The sequence below is a fragment of the Anas platyrhynchos genome, chromosome 24 (genome assembly GCF_047663525.1).
Source record: "Anas platyrhynchos isolate ZD024472 breed Pekin duck chromosome 24, IASCAAS_PekinDuck_T2T, whole genome shotgun sequence".
Taxonomy (NCBI): domain Eukaryota; kingdom Metazoa; phylum Chordata; class Aves; order Anseriformes; family Anatidae; genus Anas; species Anas platyrhynchos.
The window spans coordinates 583,550-609,787 of record NC_092610.1 but is presented as its reverse complement, the minus strand read 5'-3'; the positions used below and the strand labels follow the sequence as shown (position 1 = coordinate 609,787).

The 26,238-nt window shown below is 41.3% G+C and overlaps 1 protein-coding gene across 1 annotated transcript; it reads right to left on the bottom strand.

Annotated features, from left to right (window-relative positions):
- Positions 1-27: 27 nt before the first annotated feature.
- On the bottom strand, positions 28-24,959 carry MYOM3 (myomesin 3). Its single transcript, XM_038167349.2, has 37 exons — positions 24,721-24,959; positions 22,541-22,667; positions 22,305-22,379; positions 21,449-21,608; positions 21,050-21,207; positions 20,154-20,249; positions 19,641-19,729; positions 18,414-18,458; positions 18,072-18,212; positions 17,346-17,507; positions 16,920-17,061; positions 16,628-16,827; positions 16,243-16,296; positions 15,787-15,914; positions 14,736-14,919; positions 13,676-13,850; positions 12,915-13,036; positions 12,060-12,247; positions 11,758-11,884; positions 11,085-11,263; positions 10,894-11,008; positions 10,520-10,676; positions 10,060-10,169; positions 9,518-9,562; positions 9,252-9,388; positions 7,479-7,623; positions 6,206-6,265; positions 5,452-5,519; positions 5,053-5,163; positions 4,336-4,423; positions 3,968-4,006; positions 3,440-3,545; positions 2,385-2,548; positions 1,731-1,767; positions 1,583-1,605; positions 1,437-1,492; positions 28-743 (listed from the first exon to the last, which is right to left on the bottom strand). The coding sequence occupies exons 2-37, from the start codon at positions 22,645-22,647 to the stop codon at positions 447-449; spliced, it is 4,290 nt and encodes a 1,429-aa protein (XP_038023277.2). The 5' UTR covers positions 22,648-22,667; positions 24,721-24,959; the 3' UTR covers positions 28-446.
- Positions 24,960-26,238: the final 1,279 nt, after the last annotated feature.

The window sequence follows — 26,238 nt, the reverse complement described above, 5'->3', positions numbered from 1 at the left end:
TCAAAATAGATGTACTGATGACAGTGCTAAGGTGTCACTCAGGTTATAAGTTTAATAATATAGACGTAAACATTTCTCAGCTACAAGATAATCAGTAACACATGAGGATTTAATACAAAAACAAGCAAACAACACACACACACACACACACAAAAAGAACAAAAACCCTCTCCTAAAGGCCTAGTTTTCATGCGCGTGAATCCTCTGGAATTTCCCACACAACAGAATTTGGCAGGAAAGAGTTTTCTCTGTAAAGTGAGCATGCAAGTGTGTGCATGCACCCACACACAAGTGAGAATTGTTTTCTAGCAACCATCAAAATAAAAATACTAAAATAATACTGAAATAAAAATGGAGATATGAGACTGAATTTTAGGGTGGAGACATTCGAGTGAATCCAAAGGAGTCAAATTCCTTTTAAATTCAATGAGATATAGTTGCCTAATTCATTTAGGCTTTCTCATTACAGTTTCCACCTGGGTCTTTTCATCTGTTCCTACTGGTATCTCTCCATGCTTATAGACACTGATAGTAACCTGCCCTGTTTCAGAGCCGTATTTGTTCTTGACATAGATGCTGTATTTTCCTGTGTCTTCATTGCAGACTTTCTCTATGGTAATTGTGACAACTGTCCCCTTCACATCCATTTTGTAACGATCTTTAAAGACGATAACCTTCTCATTTTTGAACCAAGTGATTTCTGGGTAAGGATCTCCAGATACACAGCAAGTTAAACACAGGGTCTGTTGTAAAACAGAGAGATTACAAACATGTAATTGAGCAAAGAAATTCACTGATGTGAGATTAAGAAAAATAAAAATCAAGGTTTTTAGTAGGTGAGATTCCAGGACTGTCCATTTCCTTTTCCTGATATCTTCCAGGATAATCAGGATTAACCTAAGTTCACAGGGCCTGACTAATATTTGTGCTGCTGTCTTTTTACGACTTTCTTACACCACAAAGTGGCACTTAAATAGACACGTGGTGAATTTGCAATTACTTTACAGACTTGTTACTTATTTTGCCTGTGTAGTAGTAAAGGGGAATGTGACCCAGAAATGTAGGTATCAGGTTTCTATGATGGGAAAAATCAGGTTCAGCACTTAGCCCCTGGTCTAGTTGTATTTAATGGGAAGACAACAGAAAGGATCTAACTGGGAAACAGACCTAGAAAGCATCTGTCACACCTGTGACCTGGCAGAAGATTCTGTGCCAGGGCAAGCACCTGTAAGTGCAGAAGCACGTGCACATTCGGAAGCAAATCAACAGCAAACGGGACTGACACAGGTGGCACAGAGGGTACCACTTTGCTCCTTCAGCAGTAGTTCTGGAAAGCTCCTGGAACTGTACAGGAAGGAGACAGCAGGAGCCTTCTCCCAGCAGTCCTTCTCGTGTCTGTGCAAGGCCCAGTTACACGGGCAGTTACTCAATATTACCTTGTCCTCCATGATGGTGGCAACATCTGGCAGACCTTGAACAACTCTGGCACGACCTGGGAATAAGCAAATACGACCTTTTAGTTTTACTTATCAGTGTACCACTTGGCTGTGTTTGGCAGAAGGAAGGAAATTCATTTACTTACACTTTTCTGCTACTGCTGCTTCTCTGAAAATGAAGAGAGAGAGATAAAATTATAGCGGTTTTATTTATTAGGCATTGTATTCTCAGTATAGAATATGACACCTGAAATAGATTAGTTTGGCTGTGAAAATAGTTAGGCAGAAACTTACTTTAGCCTTCTGTGCTCAGCCAGGGCATCTTCAAAGGCTGCAAGGAAAGAAATGTTTGTAGGGAAAGTTGCTGTTTATTTCTTCCGACAGTAGGTTTAATATAATGCATCGGGTTTGGAAATGCAGGTATTTGTGTGCACAGCTACATCTAATTAACTATCACTTATACATTATATATGCCTTAAGGAAGTAAGAATGTACTTATAAAGTACTGAAATAAGTGAAGCCTGATATTCCCTTTCCTCAGAAGAAAAGAATCCTTTGGACTGTTTGGAAAAGCCTTTGTAAACGTGAAGCAATGTTCTCTTTTCCAGGGTGCTGCCTGTAAGCTCTGGCAGCCTCGGGGGAACCCCGCATGTCCCAGGAGCAGCTGTCCTCCCACTCATCCTTCCCCCTGCAGCTCCTTATGCTCTGGCAGCAAGGTGCCCTAAAGACTTGGGTCCCTTCTGCTGCTCCATTCTCCTCTCCTCAGGTTTCCTTTGACTTTTATGGGCAGTTCATTGTCTTTCTGAACCCAGTTTCGTAGCATGTTGTCATGGAACCAAACCTCCAGCTCAAACACAAGAGAGGAATTGCTGCCAATGGTTTGAAGGAATCCTGGAGAGCAGCTCAGGTAGATCTGATTCCCGTGGCCGTGCTGTTGACTCAGTTTACCTTGCCCAGACAAGTCCGTTGACAGCTTGTGAGTGTCATTCCCATCAAATAACTCCAGGACGTATTTTCCCTTATCTGCATCTGTGGGGTTCAGGATGTGAAGCCAGATCTGATTCATCGTGCTCCCAGCTTTCAGTCTGTCACGACTTTCCACTTGCTTCTCCCTAAGCAAACAAATTATATAATTTCAATACTATTTAGCAGAGCTGCATAAATTAGAGCGATAACTTTCTGTTAGTCCTAAACCACTTAGAACAAGAAGGTGGGAGTCAGGACCTCACTGCACATTTAGAATCATAGAATCATAGAATATCCTGAGTTGGAAGGGACCCTTAAGGATCATCAAGTCCAACTCTTGACACCGCACAGGTCTACCCAAAAGTTTCATGGAGAGTTACGGACTCACTCACTTGAAAATCTCACTGGGCATCTATCTCTGCGTTTGGGCAGTTTGCCAAAGCTCTACAAACCCTACAACAGACCTCCTGATTCTTATGGATGAGATTAAATAGGATGTAGGCATCATATACGTTTAGCCCTTAAACATCATACAAGGAGGCCAATTTTTCACATGTCTGTAGGAGATGTGTAATAAAAAGGCATTTCTGTATTTGACCAAGATGTTATGAGGCTAAATTAGCTCATGTTTGGAAAGAATGTTGTAACGTTTGCGAATATTTGTTACTCACAGTGGGGTAATATGGTTTATGGAAGTGTAGGATAGTTGACGTAAAGGACTTGGGAAAAAATGACAGATTCCTTTCCTGTTTGTAACCAAGGTGGCTGTAACTGAGCGGTACCTTAAATTATTATTCTAGTAAAGATGACCACTTGTAAATATTTATGCAATGCTAAGATAAAAATAGCATGACTTGTTTATTTTGGAATTCCCAGACATGATTCAGATTTCAGAGAGAGTTGTGGTTTTCAGTCTTTACCCTGATAAATCTCCCATTGCCTTAGAAAATAAGGATTCAGGCCTAAGATGCTTAATTTTTATGATAAACAAGCAACAGTACCCCCAGAAGCCTTGCAAATGTCTTTTGGGGACTTACTTGTGATACCAGGTTGTTTTCATGTAGTCTGTGTAGTACTTCACATCCGTGTAGATTTTGATGCCTTCTTCAGTAGGCTGAATTTTCAGAGGTGAAGCAGAAAGAGCTGGTAGTATAATTGAAAAACTGAAATTGAGGAGGACATCCAAGAATATCCATGCAATTTTACATGCTATGCAAACAAAATCCCAAGCAACATATTAACATTTCTCTCTGGAGAATGTGGCTAGCTGAACGTTCAACTTGCCCAAATTCACATAGCAAGCGCTGTGACAAGGAGCAGGCTGCTGGCACGTAAAGGTCACAGGAATAATTTGTAAGTGCAGAGGGTTTTATGTCCCTGGGCACACGTACTGACCATCCCCACTGACACTTTAAAGGTGCTTTTGATGCCAAAGGAATATGCAATGGGCCGTGTTGTACCCGAGGTGGTAAATATTGCCCTGGTGAGCTGTTTGCCCCAATTGTGGCACCCCACCTTTTCCCCCTGCTGTAATCACTGTACCAGCTGAGGAGAAAGGGACGTACCGCTGATCCTGCACAGCTCCTTCAGGAGGTCTTCAAAGGCTGCAAAGACATAACGATATTTAACTAACCATGCACTACTTAGCAGATCACATCTGATCTACTAAGTAGTGCATGGTTAGTTAGGATATATCAGTTATTCTTTGTCTTCTTCTGTTGCAAAGCTTACTGGGTATGGGGGTTTTGTCACCAGTTTGTTTATTTTTAGATGCTGAGCATTTTTTACTCTATTTAGATGCTCCTATCTTCCTTAGCACTCAACATCTGCAGTTAAAGACGTGGTAGCAAGATATGAAATTTGTTTTTAGATCCAAAATGAATCCAGGCAGGTGTGTGGATGTGTAATATTGCCATATACAAGGTTCTCTTACATCCTTTTGTGAGATCAAGTTGGGTGTAGTCTTCTCCTCGGTCATCTGAAACAAGTGCTTTGTACTGGCCCTCATCTGCTTTGGTTATCTGTCAAATACGTATGTACATAGATAATAATAAAACAGGACAAAACAACAACAAAAAAAGGACAATGGAATCTTCACATATTATTGAAATACGGCAGGACATTGAAAAGGCAGAGAGCTGAGATTTTTGTCTTCCCTGGACTGAGGCTGGACTGATCAGAAAGGATGGCAAAAGAAGAAAGTGGGATTCAAGTTAGCTGTGCAGAGATCGCACCAGAACTCTGCACCACCACGCTGCCTTTCCTCAGCTGTAGTCCCCTGAGGCAGAGTTGAGACTACAGTGGGCATTAGCTCAGCGTGTCTGGCCTTCTCTGCAGGTTAAGCCTTAAATTTCATTCAGTCATTTCAGTAATGAGCACAGTAACTTTTTTTTTTTTCCTTTGACTGAAGTTTGTCTCCAGAATGAGCAACAAATCTTGCTCAGAAAACCTGCAGAGCTCACACTTAAACTTTTCACAGCCACTCACTGCTAAACACATCTAACTTCTAATTCAGCTGGCTATAGCATTAATTCTTCTTTCATTTAGTGGGCACTACCCAAAACAAAATTGAATGTTACATGTAAGATAACCCTATGTTTGCACGTTGACGTGACTGCCAGTGCTGCTGAGTTGCTTTTATGTTTTTCACCTTTTTAACACAAAGAGTTCCTATCCCAGTCTGTGGATCAAACACGCCGCCTGTTCGTGCCTTCTTATTGAAGAACCACTGGAAGCTGGTGTCCTTTCTCAGGTTCGTTGCCTGTTTAAAGTCAAGGTTTAGAAGTCAGGTTCTCAAGTGTATTTTATTTCTGAATGCCAACATGCCCTGATGCAAAACATCACTTGCATTACAGGATTGGTGTAAGAATTCTGGAAACTTCCTTCTTTATTGAAAATTCTGTCCAAGATATGCTATCTTTTACCCTTCATTGGTCTGCAAATAACCATTTAAAGGAGCATTGTTTGTTCCCATCCCTTAAATTTCGCACTTAAAATTGAATGCTAAAGGAATTCAGGCTGTGCAGTTGCATCACAGAGATGTACGTACCTTGCAGGTAAGGAGTACTTCACAGCTCTCGGTAACCTTCCATCTCAAATTCTCTATAAAGTACGGGCCTATAAAAGAAAGTAAATGTTTTTTGCTGCACAGTTCCACGGCTCCTAACTAGCTACAGAAATGCCCCCATCTAGTGGCGAATCCCAGCAGTGGTGCTCGTTGGGAGAGTTTCTTGCTTTTTAGTTTTGCATACACCAGGCACCAGTTTACAGCACACAATTTTTGCTGCTCTTGTAATGTCCTAAGGCAACAGATCTTATGGTTGTTGAGGAATCATACCTTAAAATGATGTTAGTGTTGATGCCTAGGATGCCTTTACTGAATGACAGCTTTGCATGCAGTCGGTGTGGGATATGAGAGAGATTTTCTGAGTGAAGTGCAACAGAATAGACAAGTTGTACACTTTCTAATTTTTCTTCCTGAATATTCCTGTAGGGGTAAACTGAGGGGAAAGTTGCTTTATACACAGCTTAAACTTATCCTGTGCGTCTCTGAAGACAGGCGACTGTGCTCCTAGCCCTCTCTGGTACGGCAGCTGCTGGTGGATGCTTGTATCCCAGTTGGAAGGGGATGATCGTCCTCCCAACTGTAATATTTTTTTTTCTCTGAAACTGTTTTATAAACTTTCTTATCCATGAATGTAAGATGGGGGATAAAGTGAAAGTGGGACACATGATCTTTTTAAACATGTCTAGAGAACCTTGTTTTCTCCTCTGGTAAGTCATTAACCTTCAGCTTATCTTACCCTGCTTTTTCTTCCATTCTCTCCGTTTTGCATCAGCCTCCTCTGCGACTTTAGCAAAGCCTGTAACAACAGTAATTGTCAAAGTCAACAAAAGCACCTGTTTCTTAGTATAACACTAGAGATTTCTGTTTGCAAAGGGTGCTATCATAAGAGCTCTGATAGTTGTTTATAAGGCTTCTCTAGTACCGGTTACCTCTGGCCTCACAGAACCTTGAGCAGATCAGTACCATCCTTTTCTTGATTGTACTGGTTGCTGACTCTGTGATATTTATCGTCATGAACAGAAGGGTCTTTGGAGACCTGAGCATTAGGCATTTAGGAAATGAAACAGGACTTTTGACCATACAAAAATGTAGGCTAGAAACCCTGAAATTAAAATGTTTTAAAAGTAGGAAACACAAAGGAAGGCAGAGAGCATAAAATTTACCTCACTTTTAGACAACTATATGCAACTTGAGGTTTCTCTACTTCTTTCATCATCAGTAAAGAAAAATATGCACTTACAGAGCATAAGTCAAGCTCATTTTCTATTCTGAACTTAACGTGTGCTGGATCACCCCGCGAGAGTCTGGTTGTACAGGGAGTCAAGTGGATGTGACATTTGTACAGACACTTTCTGTTCACAGAATGTGGAAGCTTTGTAAGGTCGCTTGAAATCATCAAACTGTTTGCAAGATGGAGATAGAGAGTGTATGGGGAAGAATTTGAATGCTAATCTCGTTGCTTCCTATTTGTAATTTATTGAAGAGTCTCTCTGTACTAGCACGTACAAGGACCTTGCATGTTTCATGTTTATCTTTGTTGCTTGGACTTGCCTTCATTACAATCGACACTAGTTTCTTTATTGCATTTGGTTTGATGCAACTGACCAGCTGTTAAATACGCTGAATTTTCAACCTGATCCTGTCCTGAAATAAATAGGTACGTATCATAATACTTGCCATACAGTTTGCTGCCAAGATACAGGCAGTTTGACATAGCAAGATAATAATGTAAGACATTTGGAAACAATAACTAAACTAGATTCACTAGATGTTTTACTTTAGCAGATCATTTTTATCATCAGGGACCCTATCTGTAAGACTAAAAGCTTCAATTTATGTTAAAGAGAAGAGAAATACAGATTATTTCTTACACAATTGACTTTAAATGTATGCTAAAATTTGTTCTCCACATTCCCAGTGTGCCAGTATAGCTGTCAGAAATACTTGAGTGCCTCAAAAAATTTCCACTCAGCATGGCAGTCTATATTTGATACTGAATTTCCACTTACGTTCATCCAAAAGAACTAGGGTGAATTGATTTTTAGCTTTTCCATCTTGCAGCTGGGCTGTGTACATTCCTTTATCATCATCACAGAAATTCTGGATTATCAGTTCTACCAGACCTTTTCCTTTGACAAAGTTTATTTTATGTGTCTGTGTAAAACAAAGCAAATATGATAAATTAAATAGCTTTTCCACAGAGGAGCAGTTCGAAGGCTAGATCCTGGCACATCTTTCACAAGACACTCAGACATCAGAGTCCCATTATATCCTCATATATTTCCCTCATCCTACAGGTGTAATGAGGCCACTGCACTCTGGTATTCTGTGTTCTGTGATTCATCTATTCTTTGCTTGTGCACTTAGGCATAGCAGAATTGCATGCAGCAGAACTTTTCTCTGGGAGGAAGTTTCTGTTAGAACCACACGACACAATGCATTCTTTCTTGTTGCGTATTACAGAGTTTTCACCTTGCCAGGATCTCTATGATTTTTAGTATAATGCAAGTAATCACATATTTGGGCAATTATAAGTAATATTGCCACCCTCTGACACCGTGCAACCACTACTGAATCTTTTACACACACACCCCGAAACCTGCCAGACACTTACATGTAAATACCTTAAATGTAAATACCATCCTTAGGCCTCACCTCCTTGTTTGCTCTAGGCAAATATTATTGTTACAAAGAGCCTGGCAAACACTTTGTAATCACGCATTACTATGTCAGTTCTCCTGTGTAGAAAAGACAGTTCTTATAATAGGCAAAAGTCTTCAATAAATTCACTGCACATTGCTTTAAAAAAACAGCCCTCCCCCCAAAACCAGGAACCATTGCAATAAAAGCTCTGAAATTCTTTGGCATACTCCTATCCCTTTGTTGTATCTGTGGTGGTTTTTTGTTTTGTTTTGCTTTTTTGTTATCTTGGCATTGCTACACTGCATTTTAACTGACAGGCACATGATTTATGCTGTTCTTCATTCTCAACTGTTCTCCACTCTGCTCCTGTCATTCCAAATGCTTTTTAAATGTTAAAATATTAACTTGATATGGGAAGACAAGGAAGAGGCTAGAACTCTTTTAAAAAAATATATCAGAAGGTAGGAGTGTATTGTAACATGTGATGCAGTGTTATTTCCAGTTATTTCCAGAGAAATAAATCACTTTCATCTGCTCTTAGAATTCATTATCTGTATGCAGTTCAAAGAGAGAGGGTGGATACCTTGCAGCTTTGCTTGTTAAAATAGAAGAAAAAATATCCTGCCTCATTGTCAGAGATGGTGTATTTCTTTACCATCCTCTTAAATGAGTTCAGATTGTTCACTAAGAGGAAGCTCTCAGTCCTGCACAGGTGCATCTAGTATCAGGTGAATGGGACATGGCTGGGCTTTGTTGGGAAATCCATGTGTAAAAGGGAAATCTGCTGCAGCACGGTTGGCAGAGGCAGCTTCTCACGGTGGGAGGAATGCTGGCTAAGGAGAAGGTGTTCTCTGCATCTTACCACTGAGGTTTCTGCTGGCTGTAGCACTGAGGAGGACTGCCCTGCCTTTAACTGAGCGTCAGTCCTGTGGCTGTGCGTGGTACTAAGGCCAGACAGCTTGAGAAGCAGACAGTTGGCTTTCTGCTTATGCACAGTGGGAAATCAAGGCACAGAGCCTCCCAAAAGCACACATCAAAATGTCTGATGGTAATTTAGAAAATGTGGGATGTGCCCAGTTGGTCGACTTCCCTGTTCACCAAGGGGAAAGTAAGTCAGAATTAAAAATACCCAAACGTACTGGAGTACTTTTAAGCTCCTTCTCATTGAAGATTAAATGCAGTTCTGCGTTTGGTGACAGCTTTTCAACCTCCAGCCACAGCCGCACTTCTCCTTTCTCCAGAACATCAACGTTCCACCCAGATATCAGCTTTATCACTGGAAAACAAAGAACCACCAAGGGGAATTCATATATAAACCACAGAACTTGGCTCAGCCAGGATTATGCCAGAGTTCCCCTTTCAGAATCTGTATATATGGTACTGGCCTCAGCCTGGTTCAACTTACACGGGTTCCTGATTTCATGGCTACGTTTCAGTAACTTGTCCAGGTCTGAAATGCAAAGAATAAGAAATCATTTAGACTAGTACAACTAGGCCAAACCAAAATCATTATATAAATTGGGCTTAATTTGTCAATGAACTTTGTTTACGTCAAGAAGAAGATAATAAGTACAAAACATTCCATAGCAGGGAGGGCCTGAAGTGGTGGTGAAGACAGTTCTTAGTTATGTCCAAACAGAACGTTGGTTCTATCAACTTGAGAAATATTTTAAAGATTTAAATAACTGTGATAGTGTAGCTGTGTGTGAAATCTGAACTCTAATGGAAAAATGACCTTCCAGGACTATGATATCTTTTTGTAGGGGACTGGAAAAGAAACTGCCCTTCGGCCTTCAGGGAATGAGAAACATCTTTCTAATGATACCCCTATCATTAAGTGACATCAGTCACTTAGTATTCCTCTAGGAGAAGCTTTCCTCCAAACATCTCAATACTAGAAAATTATGGCACATTAGATTTTGGTGCTTGTTAATTATCAGTTTTTACCTTCTTTTGTTAAAGTGCAGCTGGCAGAGATATCTTCATCTACATCTGTGACCTCCACTGAATATACCCCCAAGTCCTTTTCTGATGGGTTTGTCAGTATAAGCTTAGATCTTGAAAGTAATAATAGAAAAAATATTTTGTTTAAAATTTATGCTTTTTGTAACAGAATACAATACATTTGATACATGTGTAACATCACATGTATGTGACACTGAGAAGCAAGGCAAAAGCATGAACAATATAAGGGATGTTGTTTCCCTTCTGTGACCTGACCATTTCCCTGCCTGCCCCATTCCATAGACAGCAGAGCTGGGAATCGGGGAGATTTGCAAAAGTTCACCAGTTTACTTGTATATTGGGAGGAGAAGGAAACCTTTGCCCTCACATTTTTCTCTGTGTTTAAGGCATTCTTTATTCCCCAGTCCACAATTCATTTTCTCAGTGTGCATAATATACTCACTTATTGCCCTTCTCTTCAGTCCGAACTCTGTCAGCATCTGGTGGTCCTTCATAGTCCTTTGACCAGATAAATTCAGAAGAGTCATTCTTTTCAGGAGCTTCAAAAGCCATATAAATGAGACCCTCTTCATCAACCCCAAGTTCGATTTCATTTGTGCCTGTATGACAAAAGCAAACAAAGGAAAAAATAACACTGCAAAACATCCCTTACCAAAACAGGTAACATCTGGACATCTGGCTTAAAGGCCAGAGAGTGTACAGCTAGAGTAATTTCATTTGGGCTGATTAATTTGCTAATCTTTATTTTGACTCAGGCTTTTTCTTGCTATGGAACATGTAGCTAATATTTAAAATCTCACCACTTCAGTTTCATACCAGGCTTGGTTTTAGCCACCACAGGATCCGAGGGGAGCGAAGGGGGCCCAATTCCAGCCTTGTTCAGTGCTCTTACTCGGAAAATAAAGCATTTCCCTGTCTCTAGATCTGAAACCTGTAGGAACCAGGGACAGGAATTAACATAAGGCTGAATGAGAAGCGACATCTGGATAGTAAGTGCACATACAGACCTTCATGTGGGTGGTGGCTATGGGCTGCTTGTTTATTTGCTTCCATTCCTCTGACCCTTCCTCACACACATCCACGTAGTACCCTGTAACTGGACCTGCGCCTGTGTACAGCGGGGCTTGCCAGTGTAGCATCAGGGACGAGTCTCTTACTTCTGTGAACTTCACGTCATAAGGAGGGCCTGTCCGGAGAAGAGTGTGCTGTCAAGCAATAATGTTAGAAATGCAAGCAGGTGCACATCATTTGAGTTTGAGATCAGAAAGCAAAGCTTTTAGTTAAAAGGTGAATAGTGGGCCCACAGGTGGTGCTTTCTATGCTATTCAACCATACAGGTTCTAGAAACATAGGTTCTAGGGAAAAAAAAAGCATACATCAGCTGGTTTGATGTTATGTGCTCTGGTGTAATACACAAAGATGTTAGGGTATTTGATCCAGATTCTTCATTCTCTGGAAACAATATTATTAAAAATACTTTGATGCTAGACGTGTGTAATGCAGAAATAATATGCTACATCTGAATCAGAAGGTCCCCAGAAGTGTTTATGTGCATCTGTACACCGGGACCCAGCTGTGTACAGATTCAGTCTTCAGAAGTCCCTCGGAGTCACAGAAGAGTGAGAAGATACCTGGTGTAGCTGGTGATACTCTTCTGCCTGTCCTTTTTGTGAGAGGTACCTGGTTCTGGCATTGTCCATTCCTCACACTTGAACGCGTCGCTGGGTTCAGACACTTCCCCAACACCAGCCATGTTCACTGCACAAGCCCGGAATTCATAGAGGTGCCCTTCCTTGAGGTTGCCAACCTTTGGGTTCAGAAGCACAAAGAGGTTATTGGCATGGCCTTGCATGGTAGCACTCTTATGAGGCATGGGGAAAGTTCTGGACTAGGGGAAGTAGAGGAAAAGCAGCTCATCTCGTGTTGGAGCTATGCTTCCCACTATGCATGAGGAAGCTCAGTGTTATATCTGAAATTCATACCGTGTAAACTCGCTGGGGAATTGGCTGAATGTTGACTTCATGCCAGTCGAGTTCAGACGTATCGTGCTGGTCTAGGAAGTAGCCCAGAAGCTTTGTTCCTCCTCGGCGCTTCGGGGGCTTCCAGCCGATGGTCATCTCGCTCTTCCCACAGCTCAGCAGCACGAACTCGCGGGGTGCGGACGGCCGGGCTGCACAGCGAAGGGAAGGAGGAAGGACGGCGGTGTTCAGTGCGGGCTTGGGGGCTGGGGACTGGGGAAGGAGGTGTACGCATTGGGAAAGCAGGGAGAGGAGAGCCCCGTGTGTGCAGAGCAGATGTGACGCTATTTATATTAAGGCCCCTTAATACCACTTTTACAGCATAAAAGGATTGAGAAGTGAGCGGATTCCTATTCAGATGCCACAAGAAAAGTCATGGAAATGTTTCAGGGCATTTCTTGCATGTCGGTTTATGTTTTGTCTGTTAGGAAAGATGGACACAGTGAGTTGGTATAAAGGTGAGGGCTGAGGGTCGGCTCCTGTCTTAACGTGGTGGGTAGGTCTTTGTGATTGCTCTGGAGAAATTCACATCGCTGATTTCAAGACACCAGTAAAACTGCACTTAAAACGTTCACTTGTACCAGTACCAAATGAATACTGTAAGCGTTAACACACTGCTTTGTCAAAATGCTAATTAACTTTGCTCACCCCTGACATCTATAATTAGTAACAGAACCAGGGGGGTGCAAGAAAATCCATTCCTCTTGCTTTTGTTTGCTTATCTGCTCCCTGTTATTACCACTGTGTGTCACAATAGCTATGTATGATAGATACGTCTTGGAGGGGTTTATTTTTTGTGTGTATGTATATACTATTTACCAATAGCTGGCCTGACAACGATAGGATCCGTCTCTGGTGAGCTTTCGCTTAGTCCTGCCTCGCTGACAGATTTCACACAGAAGACATACTCCTTTCCAGGCTGCAGCCCAGGAACAGTAAATCTAGGAGAGAAAATGACTGTGTTTGTATCTGACTCTTCAGAGTCCAGGTAAACAGTCCTCTGAACAGACAGCAATATATTTTAATAAGGCAATGTTCCTTGCAAAGACATGATTTGCCGTTACAGATTAAAGAGCACTGTGCCACATAAAACGGCTACCAATAAATCAGACAGTAAGTATAGATCAGACACTGAGAGGTGCAATGCTGCTGCCTGGCACTGCGAGTAAAATAAATAGGGCTTCTCATGGACTTTTTGGTTGACATGTGGCCCCCACAGTTAGAGAGGTTTTCCGAATCCCCTGTGTGAGTGACACCAACTTACTCTCTGGAAAGCAGGCAGAAAAATGGAATGTGGTTCTGCTGGTCATGCCACAGGGTCTGTCTTCTGCAGACCCAGAGCCTGCAGATGCACACAGACCTTGCTGTCAGTCTGGCTTTGGATGTAAAAGTAAGACTGGGCATTTCAGCATGTGAGCAATACTTCATGCTAAAAGAGGACGTGGTGTTTGCGTGTGTGCGTGCCTGTGTGTGCAGAGAAGGAAGTTCTTTTTTTATCTGAAATACGACTCCAGCCATACACAGAGGAATCCGAGCTGGCACCCTGTCTTCTCTCAGTGCAGTATAACAACTGAACTCACTCGTTACATGTCACAGGCTTATTATTGACGGTTTGCCATCCTTCTGTCCCAGTTTCCCGACAATATATGTAGTAGCCAAGAGGCTCCAGACCATCCTTTAACTTATCCCACTGCAAAACAACAGATGTCTTGGTGTCTCTGAAAGCTAAAACCTGAGAAGGTGGTGGCAGAGTAGCTACAAAAGAAAAAATGAAAACAGAAAAATAGTTTATAGTTTATAAGTAAAAAACTTATAAATTCAAAGGTTTTCATAAGTGAGTTGAGCTGTATTACGTATTCATCTTTTCCAGAGCTTCACTTTCAAATCAGAGCAAAATACCATAGACATTGTCCTGGTCTACAGCCTAAGTGTTTGTGTTTGGGTTTGTGATTCCTCATACTCATGTACACCTACGTAACCTCTGAATCAGCGTGCAAACGAGACTCATATATTAACTCTCACATGACTCCACTGTGAAACGGGACCTGCTTCACTCTTGACAAAAAGGACAGCATTAATGAACACCAGGGCAGCTTTAATATGAGGATAAATAAAATATAAGAGAAAGAGATAGTCCTCTCTGTGTAATGGAAACATGTGCATGAGTCTTTGCGTCTCTTACTGTTGTCATGTTATTCCTGGGAAGGAAACAGAACAAGTCAGCCCTTCAGGGACTGCTCCTTTCTCTGAAGCCCCCAAGACAGGCTCCTTCAGCAAGCACAGCTGTGTCGTTCCATCTGACACGGGCCTGTGCAGCCTCATTCTTTTTTTTTTTTTTTTTTTTTTTGAGTGCTGGAGCATGCTTGGATTAAACACAGGCTTCAACTGTCCCTTACTTAATTAAATGTAATTCTCCCATCATTGCATGGTTAGATTTACACTGCACTGACCAACTGCAAAGTAATTAAACAAGCATTTAAGGCATTAAGAGATTTCCTGCTATCAAAGCAACTGCTGTGTAATAATATAACATGAAATTTAAAGGAAGCAGGGTGGGGGCAGGGGGAACCCACACATGAATTTCATAGTACATCTCCTTTTCCATATCATTAGTGTAGTGCACATTAGTGAAATAATTACCCAGTTTGGCTCCAGCAGTTATGGGGTCACTGGGCAGGGATGGCTCACTGATTCCGTACTTGTTAACGGATCGCACGCGGAAGCAGTATGATTTTCCCTTAACAAGATCAAAGAGTGCAAATCTTGGGGAATTAACTGGCGTATCCAGATTAACCATTTGCCAGGAGTTGCTGCCTACAATTGACTGTAAGGAAAAAGGTGATTATTTTCAACTTGTGAAAGTTTAAAACCCTTCTGAGGAATAACAAAGTCAATCTTTATAGGAAAGTATTAAAACAACCAACCAACCAACACCAAAATATAGATGATATACTTCTTGTTGGTAAACTCAAACTTTTCTTCCATGGCAACAGAGGGCCCCTTTGCAACAGAAATGGTACAGCAGGTGGGAAATGAATACATATAGAAGGAAATTGGTAGGAGATACTAATTAATTAGCAAAGGGGTTAGAGGGGAACAGTAAAGTGAACTACTGTGCAGTTCTTCACGGCTCTTCCCCTCCTAGGGGCCCACAGGGCAGGAACAGTCCTGTTACAACTCCGCTACCACTGTATGGTGTAAAACTCATTAATTTATTCTTTGCTAATTATTGCTATGTAAGTTGGTGTCAGAGTCAGGATCATGGCTCTAGTAAGCTGTGGAGCTGGAGAGAGGCTGAGAAAGTTCTGCAGTCCCCTTTGCAGTGAGCAGTGCTGGCGAAGCAGAGGCAGCTTCCCCTTAGAGTGGCCTTTCGGGGCGTCTCATCCCAGTAAGGGACTGAGCACATTTCCAGGATAGCAGGGCAATTCAGCTCCTTTGCCTCCCTTCTTCTACTTTGTGCCAAGGTTTTTAGGAGAAACATGATTATTTTATTTTTTTAAGATGGGAGGAAACCTCTCCCTTAGAAGTGGTGACAAATTATTTTCTCTGACTACTGTAAGCATCCACCAGCAGTTATTCACAGTTAATAAATGTCAATAAATATTGGCCTGTGCTATAGGCCATGTGAGAAATAAACAGTTCTGTTCAGGAGTAGCAGCAGTTTCCCTTCCATGTGATAATATTTTCTTACCTTTTCCACGTAGTAATTCAGTGGCTCTCTGCCTCTTGGGTCTGGTTCATCCCAGGCCAAAGCCACATAATCTTCTCTGACCTCACTTGCGTGAACATTGGTGGGTGGCAAAGGAACTTTAATGTGTCCTATGGGAAGTCAGAATAGAATATGCTTTAGTTGTAATGTAGCAGAAAAGTGTTATTTTAAAACAGATTATATTTTCCCACTTTCAAGTAAGATTTTTTTAGTATAGAAGAAGAGACTTTGCTCAGTCAGATAATGACTGGATGAGGGGGAATGGTTTTAAACTAAAAGAGAGGAGATTTAGATTAGACGTTAGAGAGGGTGCTTTCCATTCCTTGTGTGGCTTGCAGTTATGTTTTACCATGTCCTGAGTCATGTTAGTACTGATCTCGTTGCTCTATAACAATCATTTCTCTCTCAGACAATGGCTCAGTATAAATGTGAACATACCTTCCAGGTCATCCTTGAAAATTTCTATCTTCCTGCCTTCGTCATACGGAATAACTGGAATGTTAAACAGGACAGTGTTATCCAGTAAGAGATACAGAACTGTGTCAAAATGCTTGGAGCTTGTCAGAAAAGACAGGTCAGACCGTGTAATTTAATTATGTGCATAGTTGTATACATTTCATCACACATTTAATGAAACGTCCCAAGAGTGGTTGATCTTTTCTGTTGCAGAACAGTACTGAGGTGGGTTCAGCAAACGCACAGCACTGCAGTATGTTGCAATGAGGTTTGTGAGAATGGGGCGAATCTGGACAAACTGCATTCATTTATAGCTGCAGCCTCACACTGTACCTGCAGAGCACATGCTCCTGGTTTCAGAGCGTACCTGTCACTCTCTTGTCCTTGCTGGGGTCATACGTCGTAACTGGAGCGCTGGCTTTTGAAGGATGACTGATGCTGGCTTTATTGACAGCCTTTACTCGGAACTGGTATGTCTGTCCTTCAGTGAGGCCCAGGATCGGGTATCTGCAGGTTTTCACAGGCCTGTCATTGCACGGGACCCACTCCTCTGAGCCGGCAACACACCTGGAAAGGAACACAGCCCGTGGGGTTCCTGCGGGTCTTTGTCCACAACATAACGATGAGCTTTGCTGCTCTGAGATGGCCAACATACAGACCTTTCAATAAAATATCCAAGGATTGGGCTTCCTCCATTATCACTGGGTGCTACCCAAGAAAGAATCAAGCAATCTTTATTTACGTCATGGCATTTCACGTTGAGCGGGGATCCGGGTGCACCAGGCGTTTCTGCTGCAGCGTCTGTGGAAACAGCAAGTTACGGTGGTCAAGGTTTTTTCTTCTCTGTACTAAAACTTGTCCTCAGTAACTTGATTTTAAGTGTGAAAGGGCCTACATCTCAGTAGTGCAAGTCATATTTTCTAGAACCTTAATCACAACTCAAAACAGGATTTGGACATTCTATTAATTGTACCCATGCACATAACTGGGACACGTTTTCTTGAGAATGAGGCTGTGAAATCCTTTATGCCAAGGTATCAGGAAAGGAGCTTTTTGTTCCAAGTAGGACAGCATCCTGATAATACCTCTAACAAACACGTAAGTGGTCTGCTCCTTATATCCATCCAGTGAGGGGACGCGGATAGTGTAAAATCCCTCGTCTTCTTTGTGAGCGCATGACACTGTCAGAGAAGCTTCCCGGTCTTGGTACTTTAATTTATGACATTCTGAGTTCTGCAGCAACTCACCTGTGAAGCATGAAAAGGGGTAAAGGATCTCCACTTGAACTGGTGGAGTCAGGATCACTGTATTTCCAAATGTGAAAACAAAACCAAAAATAACAACAAAACAGAGCAAGAAAAGGAGTCTGCGAGACAATTCTGCTGCTATGATTGTTGTGCGTCTGAGATACAGTCCTGGACTCTGATCCTACTTGGTGGCTGTCTGTACACAAAACACAGCGCAGAAAGAGTGGACCTTATCCTGAGTTTTTTTTTTCTCCGTCTTTTCAGTGACTTAACAGCAAACACTTTGAGCTACCACTGTATAGAACTAGGGCTCTTAAACTATTCTTACAAGCAGAAATAAGTCATTACCTCCAAACCATTGTAGTGCTGTCATCCTTTTACAAGTGAGGAAAGCATGCCAAGTAAATAATAGCACCTATAGCTTGAGAAGAGCTGAGAGCAGCTCATGAATTCAGAATTCTAATTCTCTTCTGTAAACATTAGATCACAGCTGCGAAATTAAATGGTATACTGAGATGTGTATATGTATACAAGCTTACATGAGCTTAGCTATTGAATACAAACCATCTCTGAACCAGGCAATGTCTTGCTGATGTTCAAGTAAATCAGAGGAGAAGTAACAGGAGAGGGTGAATGGCTCCTTTTCTCTTGAAAATAAGGGTTTCATTGAAAAGGCAAAATCTGCCTCTCTGGCGATAAGGGATCCTATGAAATTAAAATAAAATTCAGCATGAGCAAGACTTCACAGTGTCTTCTTTCTTGTATTTTTTTTATTATATTAAGAGTGGTATCTGAGCCTTGCACTTTTCATTTGCAGTCAAGCTAATAGGAAAAACTATAGCGCAGAAAAGCCAGCTTGCTTCAGGATATAAGTCAAAGAAATAATAGTAATAGCCATTTACTTACTTCTGTATATTTCTGAATCAAATCCTGACTCTTTACCATAATATTCTGTAAGACAAAAAGGAAATACCTTTAGGAAATTTCATGCCAGTGTTTATCTTCCCCTCAGATGTGTACAACGATATCAGCACATTTTAAAATAAAATTCTTGAGTCACATCCTTCTGTGTGCGTATGCATCTCCAAATGGTATTCAGATGTGATCAAAATACAGCATGCAAAGAGTAAAGATGATAATAAAATAACCCATGACAGAGCCAATATATTACAGCACCACCAACAAATACACTGTCTATCTAAACCAAAAAAGACCCCTGGGTTTGCAGTTCATTCAGCCAGACACCTCTCATGACATGACCTGTGAGGTCTCCAAAGCAAACCTCTTCACCTCCTATTCGTCTGTTACCATGTAAATTGCTCCCTGGACTCTCAGTCCCACTGGCATTTAGTTGTCTGCAATTCTGTAGGTCTATTTTTTTTTTTTAATGACAAAATTTTTATCTCTATGTGTTTATATTAAGAAGTATGAGCAGCTAAACTATGATCCTTTGAGACTTCATTGCATATTTCTTAAAGCTTTATATAATTTCAATTTTTAAGTAGCAGTGGTTTACTTTTTTCATCACATCTGAATTTGGCTTGTGCCAGTCTCCAGACAGTCTATGCCAGTTGCTGTATTTGCTCCTGGTGGTTACTGATTTGAGAGAGGGGTACGGTATTCCATGCAGTATTGCACCAACAGATCCACATGAAAGCCACAGCAAGTGTTAACCAATTTCTTTCTTAATTTTAGAAATGCAAGACACTCCTTCGAATCCTGTTATGTATTGTAGTCATTGAGTATGTTTGGCTGTTTTAGATCAGTCCAGAAAAAAAAAAAAAAAGTTTCTAAATTTAGTACAATTTCAGCACAGTAGAAAGACAGCTGTGTCCATATGGAATCTGAGAGATTTTGCCTGAGATCAAAAGTGATGGAGAAAGGGAAGTTGTTTTAAGAACCATTACATATTGATTGGTGGTTGCTAAAAATTAGTTTATTTAGCCATGCTTTTCCCTCACTAATAAATGAGAGGAATTTTCCTATCTTATTGACAGAGTTCTCACTTCTTTCTCTGTTTTTCCAGAGTGCTTTTTTTTTTTTTTTTTAATTGATTTATCATATAGAATTGAAACTATTTTGAAGAATTTCAAGGATTTGAAAATTTAAAACTAAAAAACATTTTCTACTTACTCCTGACAAGCACTGTAGCAAATGAGTAAGCCTCGCCGTACTGATTCTTAATTTCGACACTATATTCAGCAGAATCTTCCATGGAGCATCTGAAAAAATATTTCCCCTTCATTTAAGGTTTCAGTCATTATTCATACTTTACAGGACAACAGTTAGAAGCAGATAGTTGCTTTTCATCAAGAAAGCGTCTTTCCTTTTGATTGTGGATATTACTTATATATATATATATTATTATTATTATTATTTTTAATAAGCAGAAGATTTCACATTATGAGCAAGCAAAAGACCTGTAGAACGCTATGAGATTTCTGTAAAAAAATTTAAACCTTCTGAACCGTTGATATCACTCACTGATAGCAAAGGCTTAGCGCAAGTACAACACACTAAAGTCAAGCAGGGTCAGATGCCAGAAGAATTATCCTTTTTGTTTAGCATACACAGAGTGGATGTTTCAGGAGAACAGGTCTTACTCAACTGAAAAAAACACCTCACAAACAAGTGTATATCCATTACCTGCTGATCTGCAGGGTCAACATCCCAAACTTGTTTTTTATCTTGTATTTTCCTGCCGGGGCTAGGCGAAGATCGATAGGGACTCCGTTTTTATACCTAGTTGAACACAAAGGTGACACAAAGGTGCTGAGGAAGGGATGAAGAGACTGGCTGGTAAAATTAACACCTTATTTTAAAATTAGTGACAGTCAAACACGACAGAGGTACAGAGGAGTAGAGGAGTGCTTAGGCAGCCTCTTGCAGTTGTCTGCCTGTGAAGTCAGCAGTAATCCAAAGGTTTGCATGCTTCAAAGCTTCCATGGGAGGAATGGTCAATCACTTTAACAAACTGACCAAAGAACACTCTGCCAATTGTTTTCTGAGGCAATCTTTCATTTATTTCTGTCCTGTTATTAACGGTGAACACTGCCGGCAGGCCTGGTACATAACGCTTCCTCTCCTGCATGCTGATAAATAAGCAGGGCTGAGTAAGTAAAAGAGTTGGTTCGGTTTTCACAAAGTGTAGGACTGATGGCATCAAAGCCAGAACTTGCGTGGTATCCAAGGTAGCCAAGACTTGCTGGTGTGCGTGTGCGGGGTGAATGAGTGCTGGCAGGAGATTCTGGTTTCCGAGCACCAAGGGAAGCAGGGAGATCCATGTGGACATCAGTCCCATCCCCAGGGAGCCCCACAGGACTGCCGACTGTCTTCAGGGCCCACTAAATACCTCACGTCTGTACCAGTCCTAACAGTCAAACTGAAGAAGGGACCTAAACCGAAAGTATTTTCTGTGATCCTTAAGCTCTCCCTTCCTCCTTTCTGTGAGGACCCAGATGTTGCTCCTCCAGCTGCCCCTGAAATGCACACACTTTGTCAACCACGCGGGCAGGACGAGTTGTTGGTATCAGCGGACGTACCAGGTAACCTGTGGTGGTGGTGAAGCCAGGACGGTGCACGCCAGCGTCACTTCCATCCTCTCCCACACAGCGTGTACCCGGAGGGGGATCCAGAACATAGGAGGGCGCCCAGAACGCAGCTCGATGTAGTCCTTCTCCATCTGTGCCTTCTCTACAGCCTGTGACAAAGATAGAATAAATAAAGGCAATGGAAAGGGATTATTTCCAATTACACAAAGTCTTACAAAAGGGACGTGTACAATAACGCTTCAGGGGCAGGAGTATAAGGCCTTGTCCTTATTGCTGATGGTGTAGGGGTTCTCCCAACACCTGTTTAGGATCTTCTCCAGAATGCTACTTCGTGTTGGCAATTACAGCCCTGTTGGCATTTCTGCTACCAATAGAGACATCTTTTCTGACCTTCCTCCGAAGGGCCTTGCGGTCAGCTCTCACACGCAGCAGCCTGCAGTTCCTAATAACCTCCTTTTCCAGCTTTTCCATCTCATTTCCAAACCGAACCCTCTTTTGCCCCCTCTGCTCAAGCTCTAGGATGGCAGCTTCTCTTCTTAGCTTGTGATCTCTGCAAGAGTATATTAAAAGCCAACAAATTTTAGGATAATGCTTTATATTTATTTTTCCATTGTTTTATAGTACATAGTTTTGTTTAAATCTAATCAAGTATTAAGGACAGAAACATCGTTTTTTATTTACAATGGGGTATGATGACAGGCAATCGTGTGTCATAAAAGCGAACAGTGCTACCACGAGAGATAATAGTATAATAACTCAAGAAGGGAATCCACTATTTGACCACTTTTAATTATGGGGAATTGGCAGAAGGATTAGAGAAGAGGGGTGTTGCTCACTATGTAGGTTGTTCAGCCCTCACAGAAGGATGGACAGCAGGATCGCTGCCGAGATTTTCTGGAAAGAGGGGTGAGTTCCTCTGTTACCATTAATATTAATACAGATACAGATATTAATACAGATATAGATATTAATCTGACTCTGTATCTTCAATTTATTCCTATGAAATATAGTTTCTCTAAAGCCCTGACTTATGAGGGCTCATCATCACAGGTACCAAGGCAATGTAATTTAGTTTCCTGCATTTTTGTAGAGGTCTGTTTTTTTTTTTTTTTTTTTTTTTTGTTTAAAGGAAGAACTCTTGATTGAACCTGGTCTTTTTGATTCCAATGAAATGAGTTGGAACCTGTGACCCCTACACAAAGGCGATACAATGCTTGTATTTGAGTTATAATGATTTCTGACTTACTGTGGTATCTCGGAGGTCAGTGCAAGGGCAGCTGCTATGGATAACTCTGAAAGGCTGAATGTCTCTTCTTCCTCACTTCCAGAGGCAGACACACATAAAAAGAATCCAGACAAATGTCAATAATTTCAGAAATTCAACATTCAACAAATCTGTGAGTGTTTGGTACTGAGTGTGATGCTGTAGAAAGTCCTGTCTGGACAGGATTTGCTCAAACTATCCCTGTCTGTCTGGCTTACCTGGTTTTGAACCTTTTCTTTCTAGTTGTGGAGGTCATTTGCAAGCTCTGTTTCCTTTCCTCCTTTTGCTCCTCCTCTCTGTGGTGGAAAAAGGTTCGACTTCCCATGCTGGAAATGAACTTTCTTGCTGGAATAGAGTAAAACACAAAGTGGCTTTCAAAGCTTAACAGTATTGCTTTCAGTTACCGTTAAATCCTTGCTTTGCTTTGATGTTCAAGGACCATGAAAGAAAGTTCATGTAATACTACCTTCTGGCATTTGAACTATGAAAGAAGTTTGTTTTGTGATGGTTCAGTGAAAAATGGAATCAGATGATCAAATTAATAAGTCTTTATAGGCAGCTGAGGTTGTAACAGAACAGAAGGCAGGCAACATTTTATGGGCAGATTTGTTTTCCAAAGGCTGATGCTCTAAAGCTGCTGGATCTTCCAGGGTGTTCCATTAGATCAGACCCCCAATATAGCATGCAGGCAAATGAGGAGCATCATGAGAAGGGAGATCAGAGGGACATAGAAGATCAGGGATAAAATAAGATATGGGACATTAGATAGTGAGATACAGAGGAAAAGTTTAGAAAATAAGCAGATTTTCAGTCTAGAAACTATTACAGGGGTATCTGATGCCAGATAGCCTGTGACCTGACATCCAGATTGCAGTTGCACCATGTTCTGACCTTGCCTGGATGTGCCAGGGGTTGGGTAAGGCAGCACTGCTCCATCACAGGCTGCTGTGTGGGAATTGCTAGGTGTCTGTGACAACTGGAAAATTCAAGTGGGTTTTCTGAAACTGATCTTTTGCAGACACAGAGCACTCCATATATCCCATCTGTGTATCTTAAGCTGCTGGCAGTTCCAGTCAATACTTCCATGGGATAATGCTTTATCCAGTCCTCTGAGTGCCTCCTGATTCTTCTTAGGTCTTGTAAAAAGTTGGTAAATTGTGAAGAGAGCTAGCATCCTTCAAACACTAGCCATAACGGAGTTGCTCAGTAAACAGCAGGACCCTCCCCAGCGGGAGCGGAGAAGCCTGCCCAGAGAGATCCCCCTCTTGCAGGTGAAACGTGGGGAGCAAGCAGCAGCTCTTGGCTGCCTTCCACCTCCAGCATTAGCTGCTAAAGGACCGTGCTGTTGCTGCAGCCCCCCTTCTGGGAATAAAGTGTACTGCTTTTAGGCACTGGAGAATGAGTGGGCATTAATCAGAAGTGATTTTTAACAGGGTATTCCCCCGTACCTCCTTATGTCTTGCAAGAGGTTTGGAAATCAACAGCACATTCTGTAAACTGCACAGATTTTCAAGTTCTAGGAGCTTATGTTACTTTATGAAAGCACATTGGCTCTTTGGAAGTGTAATCATTGCTGAATAATATTCATTCAAACATACTTGTAAATCTTTCCTTTGCTCACGCTCTATTGTTGAAATTTTCTCTTGACAAATTTTTCAATATATTTAAGTTTTATTGCTTTCTAACCCTTAAACAATTAAAAATACACCCCTGACAACTTTTTCCAGGAGTGTGATTTTCTGTTAATGTAAACAAATCGCATAGAAACTGTCCATGGAAAAGCAGAGTTATGGTAAATGCAAAATATTCCCAAATGCATATGAAAATACAGATTTCCTCAGTAGATGCTAACTTTGGATGAAACAAAGAAGCATTTGCAAATATAAAAAGTGAAAATAAAACATCTGTGTGGAAAAAATATCTTTTTAATTTCCTAGAATACTACTCTCTTCCGACTATTGCAGCTGTACAATGACTACTGAGCATCAGGTCTCTGTTTCTACGTTCATGAATAGTTACTGTTCCAAAATCATGATTAATATATACTACATTCTATTATTCCCTGGAAAATTTTCAGTGCTCTATAATCTGGTGTTTGTTACGAAGATACAGAGTTCTGATCTACAAAAGCTTACACTTTTCAATCCAAATGTATGCATTTTTTTCTGAACAGATCAATAAACAGAATAGACACTTGTGAGAAAAAAAAAAAAAATTTTCATAAGAACAACACTGAAAAAACAGTAAAGACTCCCTAAAGCAGATACAATCACAAAGCACAGTCTGTCTCTGAGGTGCAATACAAACAAAGTGATCATACAAAATAGCTGATGCTGCTATAAAGATCTTTTAAAATCTTGCTATAAACAGTAGCTTATTTACAGATAAACAAACTCACCCTGTGAAGACTACAGTGAGAGTGCCTGTCCTCATGCAAGAGAAAGGACAAAGGAGCGTTTCCTTTTCCCTGTTGACGACACTAAGAATGACTCTCCCCAAAAGAATGTTCCCCATGTTTGAGTGCCCATCCTCGAGCCTTAAATATAGCATCCTACCATGCCATCGCAGTGACAATGGGGAGACCCATGCGGGGGTTACACTGCTTGAGCCGTGCACTGCAGTGACAACTAATCACGAACTCTTTTTTGTTTGGCCAAATAATTGCCATTGCCAAATAGTATAAGGAAAGACAGGTGCCTCCAAAATTCAGGCATCAGAGCATTGTATTATCCTCTGCTTCCTTAGGATAGACATTCATGAAGCAACTAAAATGAATAATGAATGTTTTAACCTCCTCCAGGATTTTCCCTTGGGTCAACATTGCCATTGCTGCGTAATGGACTGAAATCATTTATTTTGACATCACTTTAGCGAATGCCAACTGCAGGCAAATTATGTCAGTGTATAATTAGATCAGAGCTAACAACAGTTCATGTGTTTAGGTTGGCTGTGATTATTTTATGTTCCTTTTTACAGGCAAAGGAGGGCTCAATGCTACCACAACAGTGAGCTTACACATCCAGCTGCCCACGGCAGTATCTGGGAGGCTGGAGTAGGGTAAAAGAACAGAGGCTGCTGCTTTTCCACGTGTTTATGATCAGCTTGCAGTTTCAGCAGTTGGAATAAACCCTTCTCAGCAATGTGAGCAGCGGATGGTATTTTCTGTGATATCAGGAGAAAGGAAGGCTTGCAGTGCCAGTTTGTTAGCCAGGTGTTCTGCGTCGGATTAGATGAGAGGGCAGTGCACCAGCAGTGGGCTTTGCCGAGTGGCCAGAATCATAGAATCACAGTAAAGAGGATCTGTAAAAAATAACATTGCTGTACAGGGTGTACAGGTCTGTTCAGCCCAATGCCCTGTCTCTTGACAGAGGCCTGTAGCTTTTTCTGAGCTGAGCACCCACCGTGCTTTATTGCTGCTAATAGACCCATCCCTGTTAATTAGTGTAATGATTCTGGTCTTCACAAGACTTTGTGGAAACGAGTCCCAACATCACATCTGGCAAGGTTTTGAGTCACCCTGATTGTATCTGTAGGATCCACCTGTGTTTGCTTCGCCATCCAAAGGAAGCAAAGCTGAACTCCAGCAGGATTGGCACTGGAACAAGGGCTTCTGTGGGAAAAGTTTATTTGGTGGCTGCCTCAGACATCCAAATAAAGCAGTAAACAGATATTCCTGGGCAGGAACAGCTGAGCACATTTTGATATAAACGAAGCTGTCAAAACGAAGGAACACTTTTCTCATTGGTTTTTAACCATTGCATGGCCATTTGGGAGCTTTCCTGAATTTGGTATTATGAGAAGAAATGGGTAATTATGGCCTGTTCTGCTTAACATTAATAATTTCTTTCATCCTTGTCATATCAACCCTCTGTTATGTGTTTTAAGGAGAAAAGACCGGTCATGCTCTCCTCATATG

What these genes read in the sequence shown, in the direction of transcription:
- MYOM3 (XM_038167349.2), bottom strand. Translation starts at nt 22,647, where the DNA reads ATGGGAAGTCGAACCTTTTTCCACCACAGAGAGGAGGAGCAAAAGGAG. An exon ending in CACTTACGTGTTTGTTAGAG is followed by an intron (nt 17,062 to 17,345) that starts GTATTATCAGGA and finishes CTGTTTCCACAG; the next exon opens with ACGCTGCAGCAGAAACGCCT. An exon ending in CTGCACTTTAACAAAAGAAG is followed by an intron (nt 9,563 to 10,059) that starts GTAAAAACTGAT and finishes TTTGCATTTCAG; the next exon opens with ACCTGGACAAGTTACTGAAA.